Raw genomic sequence first — 13,977 nt, 5'->3', positions numbered from 1 at the left:
GGCACGCCAGGTGATCCCAGGTGGCCCGCAGACTGAGTTTCGAGGAAAGTCGTCTTTCCTGCGGTGCCCACTCAATGACATTTTCAAAGTTTTAGGAAAGCCTGTGACTTTAAACAGCTAGTCTTGGTGCTTTGGGGACATGAAGGAAAGGGTGAAGTGACATCGAATAAGTAAGTAGCCGTGTATGGACCAGGAGCTAAGGGCAGGAGACAGAAGGCACAGCTTAGTGCTTGAGGAAGGTGACCCATCACCACCCACAGGGGCAAGTACTCCGAGAGAGAGCCGCAGGAGTTAATCAGAGCAAACCAGTGTTCCTGTTACCCCAGACAAAGGGGGGTGAATTTTTGGGTTTGGGTTTTGTTTTGTTTTTTTCCCCAAATATTTACTTAAATTCTGGTTAGTTAACATAGAGTATAATATTAGTTTCAGGAGTAGGATTTACTGATTCATTGCTTACATGTAACACCTAGTGCTCCTCACAGTAGGTTCCCTCCTTCATACCCATCCCCCATCTAGCCCACCTACCTCCTCACCAGCAACCCTCAGAGGGGGACTTGTTGTTTTTGTTTGTTTTGTTTTGTTAAGATTTTATTTATTTAGGGCACCTGGGTGGCTCAGCCAGTTAAGTGTCTGTTTTCCACTCAGGTCATGATCCCAGGATCCGGGGATAGAGCCCCATGTTGGGCACCCTGCTCAGCAGGGAGCCTGCTTCTCTCTCTGCCCCTCCCCCCACTTGTGGGTGCTCTCTCATAAAAAGATTTTGCTTATTTATTTGGGTGGGGGAGGAGAGGAAGAGGGAGAAGCAGACTTTTTTTTTTTAAGATTTTATTTATTTATTTGACAGACAGAGATCACAAGTAGGCAGAGAGTCAGGTAGAGAGAGAGGGGAGGAAGCAGGCCCTGCTGAGCAGAGAGCCTGACGTGGGGCTCGATCCCAGGACTCTGGGATCATGACCTGAGCTGAAGGAAGAGGCTTTAACCCACTGAGCCACCCAGGCGTCCTGAAAAGGTAGACGTTTTAACTGACTGAGCCACACAGGCACCTCCAAAGGGTAAGTTTTAAAGGAAATGTCTGGGGACACCTGGATGGCTCGGTCCCTTAAGCATTAGACTCTTGGTTTTGGCTCGGGTTGTGATCCCTGGGTCCTGCGATGGAGTCCTGCCTCCTGCTCTGCGCTCAGCTGGGAGTCCACTTGGGATTCTCTCTCTCCCTCTCCCTCTCCCTCTACCCCTCCCCTTCCTTTTGTCCCTTCCCCTCCTCTCCTCATACTCTTGCTCTCTCTGAGCGCTCTCTCTCAAAAATAAATGAATATGTTTAAAAAAGAAATAAATAAATAAATAAAGGAAATGTCTGGAGAATATAGACACTTTTGTATGCACACAGACAACACAGACACAATCTCTTTTTTTCCCCTCTCCAGGTTGATGCCAGGAAACCAGAAGTAAAAAATAAAGTTAGCCAGAAAAGACTCCTGCTCACCCTGGACTGGGACCATGTGTCCTTGAGAAAAGCTGCGCCTGGGCCCCAAAGCCCACTGTCAGGCTGTCTGGGACTGAGGACTTTAACCAGTCACAGAAACACTATCACACCCCATGCTTGGCCTCTGCTGTCTTTTGTAGCCTCTGGTTGCTGGAAAGTTGCTGCTTGACTCACTGAGGAATTTGGACTGCAGTGTTCTAAGAGACAGTCACCTTCGTCTCTGGATGCACAGAGACGTAGTCCAGGAAGCAGGATTTCATAAGAAGTCCTTGGCACCAGGGGTGGAGGGATGTGCACCTTGGTTTCAAGCCATTCCCTTTCCTAAGGACCCACACCTACCACTGAAACTCACCCCAGCTCCTCCTCCTTCTCTTGCTCCCTAGGGAGTCTTTTCCTTTGTGGTTGTTACCGATCTTTTCCTGATCGTAAAATTTAGCTTATGCTAAATTGAAGGTTTAGGAAAGTATTGAAAAAGTTGCTCACTGTCTCCACTAAAATGTTGCAAAGATCAGATTATATATATAATTTTGATTCCTTCTCTTTTCACATTTCTTCCTGGAGAGGTTTATTCCTGGAGGATGAACAGCATTGGTATGACTGTAGTGGGTTGTTTTTTTTTTTTCCCTTGCATTATTTAGGAACGGCTTTAATTTCTGGAATAATGGTAAATCGTTGTGGTGACACCTGAATCTTTGTTTTGTTCCTGATTTTAATGGGCATGACTTTGCTGTGTCACTTTATTTTTGTTGTTTTTTTAAAAGATTTACTTTTAGAGACAGAGAGTGCAGGAAAGAGCATGTAGGGAGGGAGGGGCAGAAGGAGAGAGAGCATCTCAAGCAGACTCCCCAATGAGCACAGTGCCCAACCTTGGGCACAAGCTCATGACCCTGAGATCATGACCTGGGCCAAAATCAAGAGTCAGATGCTTAAGCTTAATGGACTGAGCCCCTGAGGTGCCCCTGCTGTGCCCCTTTTAATTACGATTTTTTAAAAAGATTTTATTTATTTATTTGACAGACAGAGATCACAAGTAGGCAGAGAGGCAGGCAGAGAGGGAGAGAGGAGGAAGCAGGCTCCCTGCTGAGCAGAAAGCCGATGCAGGGCTCGATCCCAGGACCCTGAGATCATGACCTGAGCTGAAGGCAGAGGCTTTAACCCACTGAGACACCCAGGCACCCCTATGATATTGATTATTATTTATACCAGTTAGATTTTGGACATTGAGACAGAGGTTCTTTACCAAGAAAAAGAAAGTATATGTCTAAAATCAAAGTTCACTATTTAAAAATAAATTAAAAATAATTTAAAAATTAAAATAAGTGAGAAATGGATATTGAAATTTATCAAATTTTTCAAAAATATCTGTCAAGAAGACAGGTATTGATGAATTTTATGAGAAGATTTTTCATATTAAACTATCATTATATGACTAATATAACATCACTTGGCATTTCATGCATACAGGGTTTATTTGCTGGAATTTTATTTAAAATTTTTGTTTCGTTATACATAAATGAACATCATCTATACTTTTTATTTTAACTTTGTTCTGAATTAGCCTCATAAACTGAATTGTGATGCAATCCATTGTTTTCCCTGTCCCTTGTCCAAGAACAAGTTCTTTATCATGAGAATTATCTACTCCTTCAATGTCTTTTTAAGAGTTTTCTCTTGTAATCACTTAGCCCATCATCTTTTGTGAAGGCAATCAACTTCTCTTTCATGGTTATTGCTTTGTTTAGATTATTATCCATTTCGGATTTTTTTTTTAAAGATTTTATTTATTTCTTTGACAGAGAGAGAGAGAGAGCACAAGTAGAAAGAGCAGCAGGCAGAGGGAGAGGGGGAAGCAGGCTCTCTGCTGAGCAGGGAACCTGATGCCGGGCTTCATCCCAGAATTCTGGGATCATGACCTGAGCTGAAGGCAAATGCCCAACCAACTGAGCCATCCAGGCATCCCTATTAGCCATGTCTTGATCCAAGTTTGGTACTTCACATTTTACTGGAGAATCATACGTTTTATATGGGTTTTCAAGTGTATTGCTGAGTTTTACATAATTTAAAAAATTTCTGTGTCTATAATTTTCATTACTCAGTACAGTGTAGAGATTTAAAATGGCAGGACCATGGGGCACATCAGTGGTACAGTTGGTTAAGTGTCTGACTCTTCTTTTCACTCAGGTCATGATCTCAGGTCATGGATCCAGCCCAGGGCTGGGCATGGAGCCTGCTTAAGAGTCTCCCTCCCTCTGCCTCTGCCCCTTCTCCCCCTGCTTCTACACTCTGTCTCTCTCTCTCCCTAAAAAAGAAAAAATAAAATAAAATAAAATAAATTAAATTAAAAAATGACCAGACCTCAGGTTCAGAGGCCCTGTATTCAAATCTCCATTTTCTTACTTCCTCTTATGATGAGATTAGATAAGTTACTAGCTTCTGAAATGCAAAAATGAAAAATAGATATAATAGGATTTTGCACTTTATAAGGATGCTAGGAGGGGAAGGAGGGTAGGTAGAGTGCTTAGCGCAATGCCTAGAACATGGAAATATTTAGTAAATGTGGGCTGTTTTTATGTACCTAATATTGGGTATTTGCATTTTTCCCACATTTTTTCCTTTATTATATAAGCAAAACATTACCTAGTTTGTTTTTGTTGTTGTTTTTGATCTAAGACTGTCTACTTCTACAAAATTACTAGTGTATTTTTTTCTGTTTTACCTTTGTCTTTCCTTTCTCTGGATTTCCTTCAGACTACTTTGCTTTCTAACTTTTGAAACTTACTGCTTAATTCTGTTACTTTCCTTCTTGCTTATTTAATGGCAAAAGCATTTGTTGCTTTGAATTTGCTTCTCATTACAGCTTTGTCAGGCCTTACAGCATTGCTATGCAGTATGCTAATTACTGCTATGTTTGAAATATCCAACAGTTACATTTTGGTTTCATTTTTGACAGAAGAGGTTTTTAGGAGAGAATCCCTGTATTTTCATAGGGTTGAGTCTTTTTGTTGATTGTAGTTGTGTTATTAATATTGGTTAGAGGATGCTGTGAATAATTCATGCTTTGGGGAATTTACTGAAATTTTCTTTGTTGAGTAATATATAATCAGTATCAAAGTGATCTATAAGTCCTAGAGAACTGTTATGTTTATAAGAAAAGGGAACATGATATTTATGTACTAAATTGACTTTCTTGATTACATCATTCAGACTTTCTTTCTATCCCAATGCCATCTGTATATACTATAGACAACATGATTGAAAATTTTCTAGTAGCCGTGTTGAAAAGTAAAAAGAAATAGGTGAAATTAATTTTAATTAGCATATTTATATAATACCCTATATCTAAAACACTATCATTTCAATAAGTAGTCAAAATAAAATATACTAATGAGGGTGCCTGGGTGGCTTAGTAGGTTAAGCCTCTGCTTTCAGCTCAGGTCATGGTCTCAGAGTCCTGAGATCGAGCCCCACATCGGGCTCTCTGCTCAGCAGGGAGCCTACTTCCCCCTCTCTCTCTGCCTGCCTCTCTGCCTACTTGTGATCATTCTCTGTCAAATACATAAAATCTTTTAAAAAAAAATAAAATATACTAATGAAATGTTTTACATTTTTGTCTACTATTAATGTATCTTTTACATTTATAGCACTTCTAGATTCAGACACTAAATTGTCATCAGGAATCCTTGATCTATATTTAGATTCCATAAAATCTACAGTTGAAAAGGTAGATTCACATGCCTCTGTTGTTCTCAGTAGTCTTAAAAATTTGTCAATACTGAATCAAGTATCCTTTTTAAGAATTATATTAAAATTAAATACAATTAAAAATTCAATTTCCCAGTCCCACTAGCCACATTTCAAGTGCTCAGCAGCCACATGTGACTACTCTCTGATGAGCTGGGCAGCGCAGCTCTCTGTCCTTACTATTTTTGCCTGCTAGATCTGCCAAATAAAGCTGTACTAAAATGCCCAACTACTTTTTGAGGAATTGTTAATGTTATTTACATGTGATAATGGTATTTGCATATTTTTTTGATTTTTAATTGAGGTGTAGTTGACATATAACATTAATTCGTTTCAGTTGTGCAACTTCCTGATTCGTTAATGTACATATTGTGAAATGATCATAATATGTCTGTGAAAACTGATCCCTCGTGTTTTTTAAAACATTCCTATTTTTTACAAATACATGTTGAAATATTTACGAATAAAATTATGTGATCTTTGAAAAGGGTTTCCCACCAATACGGGAAAGGAGAAAGTAGGCTTGAGTATAAGTGAAAATACAATGACTCTGAGTTGATAATTACTGAAGCTTAGGTCCACAGGTACATAGGAATTCATGACACTTTTCAGTTTACTTTTTAAATATATTTGAAATTTTTCATAATACAAAGATAAAATTTTTAAAAATTTAGATGAAATTTTTTCATTTATGAATTCTATCAAAATTTCCAGTACAGGGGCATCTGGGTGGCTTAGTCGGTTAAATGTTGACTTTTGATCCCGGCTCCGGGAATGATCTTGGGGTCGAGGGATAGAGCCTCAGGTTGAGCTCCCTGCTTAGTGTGGACTCTGCTTAAGATTCTCTCTCTCCTTCTTTCTCTACCCTCCCCTGCTTATAAACCTCCCCCACCCAGTGAATAAACAAAATCTTAAAAAAAAAAATGTTCCTGTACAAGGATGCGTGGTTAGTGCATCTGTCTGATTCTTGGTTTCTGCTCAGGCCATGATCTCAGGATAGTGAGATGGAACCCTGAGTCAGGCTCCATACATTAGAGTCTGTTTAAGATTCTCTCTTCCTCTCCCTTTGCCCCTCCAGCTTGTGCTCTCACGCTCTCAAATGAATAAATAAATCTTCAAAAAAAATCTCCAGCACATTGCTTTATGTATTTCAATGCTAGGTTATTTTGTTATTTTTATAATCATAACTGAAAAATAAAGTAAATATAACTACTTATATATAATCAGAACGTAACTTCATTTTTTTTCCTGCTGATCTCTAATAAATCTTTTTCAATGGGAAGTTCTTGCCTTCCTCATAAAAACTCACAATTTTTCTAGTCACTTCTAGTGAGGTTAGGATCAATTTAAGTCACAAATTTAGTGTGGTGGTTAGAGGTGGCTACAGATTCTTCGCCGTTCTTCCTAAGGAATGCTGGGGTCCACTCCTCTCCCCTTGAGTTGGGGCTGTGCTTGCTTTGACCAATGGAATGTGGCAGAAGGGATCTTGTATAACTTCTGAAGCGAGGCCTTCAGAGCCTCACAGCTTCTTTCCCACTCTTGGTACACTCCCTTCTTTAATCCAGTCACCATGTTCTGTGAAGCCTAAGCTGCATGGAGAGACCACATGAAAGAGAATCAAGGCACCTGGTTGACAGCCCTGGCTGAGCTCCCTGCCAGCAGCTGTGTGAGTGAGCCATCTTGGACAACATTCAACTGGCCAACAGAGTGCAGTTGTTTCTTAAACACAGCCTTTTTCTCTGCTGCCACCAGCCCCTTTTTCTCAGACACAAGTTGGGTAGCACCATCTCGTGTCCTCAGTTGCTGCAGAGCACTCCAACCTCACCCTCTGAGGGTTCCCTGAAGCCACCTCCCTAGACTTGAGTAAGGAAGGAAGCATGGCCATCTTGGATTGGTGCTGAGACAGAAAGATGTGAAGTGGTGGGGAAAGGGAGGTAATAGTCACAGCCAGCATTCCGTGCCATCGGCCTGGCCTACCACTGGCTGCATCTGTTCCTGCCTAAACTTCCTGCTCTGTTTAAAAAAAAAAAAAAAAAGATGTCTTCTTTCCACCACATCTAGATTCTTAATATCTCCTTTTTTTCTTGAGGAGCGAAAAGTGAAAGTGATGGGAAGAAGAAGGAAGGAACAAGATTCCCTTACTGTTTCCAGCCAGAATGGTGGGGGCCAGAGGTAAGATCAAGGCAAGGGATGCAAACAGTTCCCTGAGTAAATCTTCCCTCTTGGGTACTTGGAACTAAAACTTCAGGGGGAAGAAAGATGAAAGTTTTCTCCCTCCACCAGCAAGTCTCAAGGTTCTCATCTGGTTCTGAAGTGATGTGTGGTGAGACTGTGGTGCTCTTTTCACCTCTGTCCTGAATGTTTGGGGAGTGACTTGCTTGCTTTGATTTGTGATGTGTCCCACACATTCTTCACTGGGTGGTGAGGAGGAAAAACCAGGGCACCTGTGAGGACAAGGGAGTTGGATTTGGGAGGCTGATACAGGAAGTGACAGATATTCAGCACATGTCTGTCACATTGGATAATCTTGAGTTCCATACTCTTGATTCCTTATTCCTGGACTGTCCCACCTCCTTTCTTCTAAGCTTCTTCTTCCAGAATGCCTTGACACTTCAACTCTGATATATTTAGAACCTGCCCTATAATAATAAGAGGTCAGTGAGTAACAAGGCAGCATGATTCACCGGGTAGGACACTGGGCTCTATTTGAATCCTACCACCTGGGACCATCAGTTTTCTGAATCTCCTTCATTTAAATGGGAATAAGAAACTCCTGTCTTTTTAAGGCTCTAGTGCCAGTCCATGAGGTGCTGCATGGAAAACAGCTACCTAGGGCTCTCAAGTGCTGTTGGTTGTGGAAGGTGGCCTCCCAGGCCTATCTGTGGTGTTAGTGGGGGTCCTCAAGTGCTCTGGAATGTCCACAGCAGTCACAGTGTGGGCCTCCCGGTTATCTGATGAGTAAGTCTGGGGGAAGATGGAGCATGCTCAGCTTTGGAACGCCCAGTGTCCCATTTTATTTCAATCAGCTGTGGTAGGTCTCTCAGGGCTCTACCCCATGGGGGAGGCCTGCAGCATTCATGTTTGCCTGTGACTGGCGAAGTAAATTGGTTCATTCAACAGCGGAATGTTAAGAAGCTTTTTCCCACCCCTGAAGATATATAAGCCACATCTTACAATCATCCCCCTTAGTAGTAAAACAGATATTTTCATCTCTATCCGTCCATCTTCTATGTCTTATTTTTCATTGATTCCAAATTCTGGAAGAGAAGAAAGAGCTGTTATTTACTGATTCCCTAGGACCCCAGTGAAGCCTTCTCTAGAATGTAGGACCACTACCTCAACCCCAGAAGCAGATCCCAGATCCCGGTGTGGATCCTATGTAACCACACTGAGCCAAACACGAAGGAACAATTTTACCAACTGACAGCATAATTCACACTCTACTCACAGGCCATCCATTAGCCAGTACCTGAGGATGATGTTTTTCTGCTAATATCACACACCAAGGACGTTAAGCTGAAACTAAAAATAAAGTAAAACATCGTGCTGGACCTGTAGATCTGCTCCAATCACTCCAGGTGAGGGGAGATTTATTTTCTCGAGGAACTAAGCCCAAGAAGCCACGATAGGCAGGACAGGTGATAAGAAACATTAGACTAAAGTAAAATTCTGTGCTTTGAACACTTGGTTCCATATCAGCTATCCAATGCTGTGTAACAAACAACCTCGGAACTCCATGCCTTAGAAATGGCCACCGTTTTATTAGCTTATAAGTTGCTCAGCAATTCGGGATGGGCTTTTTGGGCTGGGGGGGGTGGGGTGGGGTGGGTGGATAAACTTCCACATGTGTCTGGGCTCAAAAATTTCATTTCTTTTGTAAACGCTCTCAGGTAATGCAACCAAACTGGAGAGCAAAATAAAATAGGAACTTGAAAAAAATACGGTATCCATCCTAGCAGAGTGGCAAAGCCCAAGATGATGGACAGCTGCTCAAAAGGCAGACATAACATGAGTCTATATGGGATTAAGAGGATAAGGGTTTAAAAAACAAAAGAAAAAAAAATGAAAGAAAAGAAAGAAACCAAAAGGTTGTCAGACATTTTGTGGAGCAATTAGAGAAAAAATATTTATAGCTATATGACAACACTGATGAAAAAAATTAAAGAAAGAATGTTCTGCATCAACATAATAATTTAAATCATATTACTCATAATGATATAAATATTGACTACTGATTTAGGAAGTTGGTGGCAGTGGGGACATGTGTCAGATAAACCTCATTTACCAAAAATCAGGTGAATAGATGCATAAGGAAAACCCATGATGGTCATATGATGATTATGGAGCAAAATACCAGAAGACAGCAGCCCAAGAGTTGGAAAGTTTGCTTCTGGAAAACAGACAGGAGTATGAGGAGGGATGGGGCAAATGACAACAGCAACTTGTAAACTCTATAATAAACCATTAGATTTTCAGGCTTGACAAAAATAATGTCAAAACCTTTTTAAAACAATGCCTCCCTCTGCATCCTAGGTTGGGATTAGAGAGGGAGCCTCCCCTCAGAGGACAGTTTCCAAAGTGCTAAGTGCCTGTTTGCATCCTGTCTCCCGGCTGCTTCTTACCCCAACCCTCCAATTGTCCAAGTCCATTTGGAAGTGAATCACAAGCTGCTCATCCACGTTGTCCTGATAATGAATCCGAGGTCAGTCTGGCCACTGGGTCTTGGGTTGAGAGCTCTTCTGACTTGCCATTTTACCATGGAAATATGTAAAGAAGAAAAATGCACACAAGCAAGGACAAGTACATCCAGTACTTGGCATGTCAGGTGTCCTATGGCTTGAGGCATGACTGTATACCAAACACTTAGAGTAAACCAACCCTGGGCTGAATAGTTAGATTTATTACCTAGTTTTCATTATCTTAAGGAGCCATGCACTACTGTCCTGTAGTTCAGATGAGGAAATTGACATTGAGGAAGGTTAACAGTTCTGCTAATAAATGACATAGCCAGGAGTGGGACCCAGCTCTCCAGGCAATCCCAACCCTGAGCGTATGACTACCCTACAGTGCCAACTCAGCCCTCTGCACCTGCTTCCACTGTTCTAGAGAGGTTCTACTGATGTATCCTCCTTATACACACATTTATTTCAGTCGACTCTTCCTTAGCACTGACTGGCATGGAGGGAGGGGGCTTGGCCATCTTCCTGAGCTTGCAGTCTCACAGGACCTCGCGTGAAGAGGGACTTCATCTTTGCCTCAAATGCTCTGCCATCAGCATCCTGAAAATCCGAATCTTTTAACTTAGGCTTGTCAGTGAAGTCCAATGGGACAACGGAGCATGTGTGGGAGCATAATGGGCAATCTGTATACCCACAGTCCCTTGCCACTCCACTCATACAGCCCATTGGCAATGCCCCTGAGCACAGAATTCAAGTAGACCCACAACGAGCCTAAGTGCAGCAAGACTCCAAGTCAAGTACAAGTGTTAAGTCTGCAACCGAGTATCCCGGGATACTGACAGTCACAGGAGGATACACTTCCCATTCAAACCAGCACCTTCCTCAAGCACCGCAAGAGAAATGACTGAGGAAGTCTATCTTACCCCTTTCTCACTCATGTTTCCTTCTCTGTTAGCCCCTCATCTAGGCTGGAATGATGACATAGAAGGAAAGGTCAGCCTCTGGTGCTTCTTTTCATTGTCCTTACTCATCAGCAAGGTAGGGTATGGATGGACACGCACAAATCAAGAGGAGAAATAAAAATGTGGAGTTTTAGGCAGCATACCTGCGGTTCTGGCAGGAACAAGATACATGTATGAGCTACAAAAGGAGTTGTGTGATTTCAGCAATCCCATGTGTGAGTTGGAAGCTCTCATGTTTACATTTAAAATGAACATTGCATAATATAAAAAATGAACCATAACATATATGCTAATAATTTAAATTTAAATCTTGGAGTAGCACTATCCAACAACACTTTAAAAGCCCTATGTCAAGAGAGAGATCACTGAAGGAAGGAGAGCTTTTATATTTAGTGCCTATAATGGTACTTTCCCTCTGCTTCTGAACCAGGGGGCCCACAAACGATGCAGCTGACCCTGGTGATGGAGAGGTGGGTCGTGATATTGAAGAGACCCCATGTTTTTAGGAAAAAGACCCAGGAAGCCCCTATTTCTCTGGAATGGAAAGCAATACAGTGTTTTGGATTTGATTGTCTTTTTTTATTTCTCCCTTCCCACAACCAGTAAAAAAAAAAAAAAAAAATTACAATCAACATGGGTACAAGGATCCAATTTAAAAAAAAAAAAAAACAATCAGTGTGCAAAGAGGGCCACAGCCCTGCCCAGGCTTAACGTACATATTTACAGGGTGTGTGGCCCTGGGTGCAGCTACAGAGGCACATTGAAAAGGCGGTATTATGAAATATACAAAGGTGCTTTCTTTCTATTTCATAGTAGAACCCGGCCTCATTTCCAAATGAGAGCACTACAAAACACAATCACGCTACTACTTACTATATAACTTACGAAAAATGCTGTACAGATGTGCGACTATAAATATACGAGTATAAATGGCTCTGTTTGGGAACTGGTATCTACAGGAGTTAAGGGTTAGAGGGCGGCTCAGTTTGGCATCCCAACCTGCTAAGGTGACACACAAGCCAGGATGGGGGAGAAAGGGGTCTTGGGAGCGCAGCTGCACTGAACTCCCTTCCCCAGACCTCTTTGAGGCTCCCTCCCTTTCCGGGGGGCAGACTGGGAGTGTTCAGCGTGAGAAGCGGTGGAGGGAGTAGGTGTAAAGACAGCAGGCCACTCTTGAAGGCACAGAGAAGGCATCAGGAGCAAGGAGGAGCACAGCCCTAGGACCCACAGCCACACACGGACCTCTATGCTGCTTGATGATCACCGTTCTGGGGGCTGTCTGCCCTTTGAGAAAAAGGTTGGATCTCCGCAGGCATGAAGAGACGGCAGGAAATTGGAGCTTGCCTATCTATGGGAACACGAGAGAATGTTTGGAAGAGTTTCTGGCTTGGATGGATGAATGGAAGCTGCCCACCAAAAAGCTGACCCAGACATCTATCCTGCACAGTGAGTGAGCAGGCAGACAAGCTACAATTGTCCTATGTCTTTCCTGGGATTCAAAGTGGCAGCAGTGGAGGGGATCTTCCAAAAGACTCAACAAGGACGATTTTATCTGATCAAGAGGGTAGCACTGGGTTCTAGCCATGATGGTCAATTTGGCTTTTAGAGTAGCCAAGTCAAGAAGAGCTCTAGGCTCTTGTACCAGATAAACCATCTCTACCCCAGTGCTCCCCATTCCCTAGCTCTCATCCTCCCAATTGCCCAGATCAGGACTTGGACCATTCACTTCTCAGAAAGATGGAGCCAACAGGGGAGCCAAAGTGTACCCTGAACCTCTTGGTAGCTCAGATGCAGCTCCTGCCCTAAAAACCTGGGCAAGGACACAGCAGGGAAGCTTAGGTGAGCCACACCTGTCTAGGTGAAGACACCCAACAAGGGACTTAGGGAGCTCTGGCAAAGGGTAAAGGCCCACCCTGTGGTCCTCACCAAGTCTCCACACAATTACACTATTCCCACTCCTCCCCACCCAAGGGGTCTGGTCTGGGGCAAGGACTCCTGGGGGCAACTGCTCTTGGCTGAAGCAAATCTTTGGTAAATAAGAGAGATGGTGGAGCGTTCTCACCATCACATACGCACATAACATGAGCGTCTTGGAGGACCCTCCATAAATCCCTCCCTCGGGGTGTTTTTTGGAAGAGGACTGCTGGAGTCTGAAAACGGGTCCTGTGGAGCCAGCCAGCGGGGCAGGGCTGGGCAGTGTGATCATCTGGAGCCATTCTCTGTCCCAGTCTTTCAGGATCACTGGGCACGTCTTGCAGGCGGAAGCTCGAGAGTCGGCGCCAAGAAGGAGCCACCGTGCAGGCTACCGGGCCAAGGGCCATGAAAGCGGGGTGCTGATGTGAACAGCTTTCTGAGGAGGAACAGCTCCCCGCCAGGCAGAGGAGGGCCCACGGAGACCGGTGGGCTGGGGGTGGGGGGGCGCCTCCGGGCCACCCCTACAAGGCGGTGCTGCTAGCGGTGCTTCTTGTGCCCCCGGCCTCCCCCTGAGCCTGTGGGGGCCCATCCGGGGCCTCCCGGCTCATGGCCACGTTATCAAAGGCCTCGGGGACCTTGATGGGCAGCTCAGGCTCCTCCTCGAGGTTCTGGCAGCAGCCGCTGCAGCGGCAGCACGGGGGACAGCCGCACAGCAGGCAGCACGTACGGCAGCAGAGCCGGCAGCAGAGGCAGCAGCGGTTCTGGCAACAGCCAGCGAACAGCGAGATCAGGTCGTCCCAGGGCTTCAGCGAGTGCATCCACAGCGGCAGGAAGTTCCAGTTCTGGAGCTTTCTGGGCAAGATGCGCGGGCAGCGCGACTGCAGGAGAGTGAGGACCACCACCAGGAGGATCACAAAGATGATCGGCACGCCCACGCCCACCAGCACCGGCCAGCCGGCCAGCGAGAGGCCAAATACGGCCAGCGGGGTCAGGAAGAAGAAGAAAATCAGGTAGAAGACGGCAAACCAGCGGTACTTGGCGGAGACAATGCCCAGGCCCTTGGCCAGGCGGATGGGCAGGCGGGTGAAGGGGATCGGGTACCATAGCAGGATGCCCGAGATGTTGAAGAAGAAGTGGCACAGGGCGATCTACAACACAAGACAGGGGACAGGTGAGTGGGTCTGGTGCCTGGGGGAGTCGG

General features: G+C 44.1%; 1 protein-coding gene across 2 annotated transcripts in view; it reads right to left on the bottom strand.

Moving 5' to 3' along the window:
• Window positions 1-11,445: 11,445 nt before the first annotated feature.
• SLC34A2 (solute carrier family 34 member 2) overlaps window positions 11,446-13,977 on the bottom strand; it is a 30,292-nt gene continuing 27,760 nt past the window's right edge. For both annotated transcript variants that reach the window (XM_080797077.1, XM_080797076.1), the window contains exon 13: window positions 11,446-13,924. In XM_080797077.1, coding sequence (XP_080653203.1) covers window positions 13,298-13,924 — 627 coding nt within the window. In that variant the 3' untranslated portion in view covers window positions 11,446-13,297. The remainder of the gene's footprint in view (window positions 13,925-13,977) is intronic.

This window comes from Martes martes, assembly GCF_963455335.1.
Source record: "Martes martes genome assembly, chromosome: 2".
Classification (NCBI taxonomy): Eukaryota; Metazoa; Chordata; class Mammalia; order Carnivora; family Mustelidae; genus Martes; species Martes martes.
The sequence above is the reverse complement of the archived record's forward strand: the minus strand, read 5'-3'. Positions and strand labels throughout refer to the sequence as shown.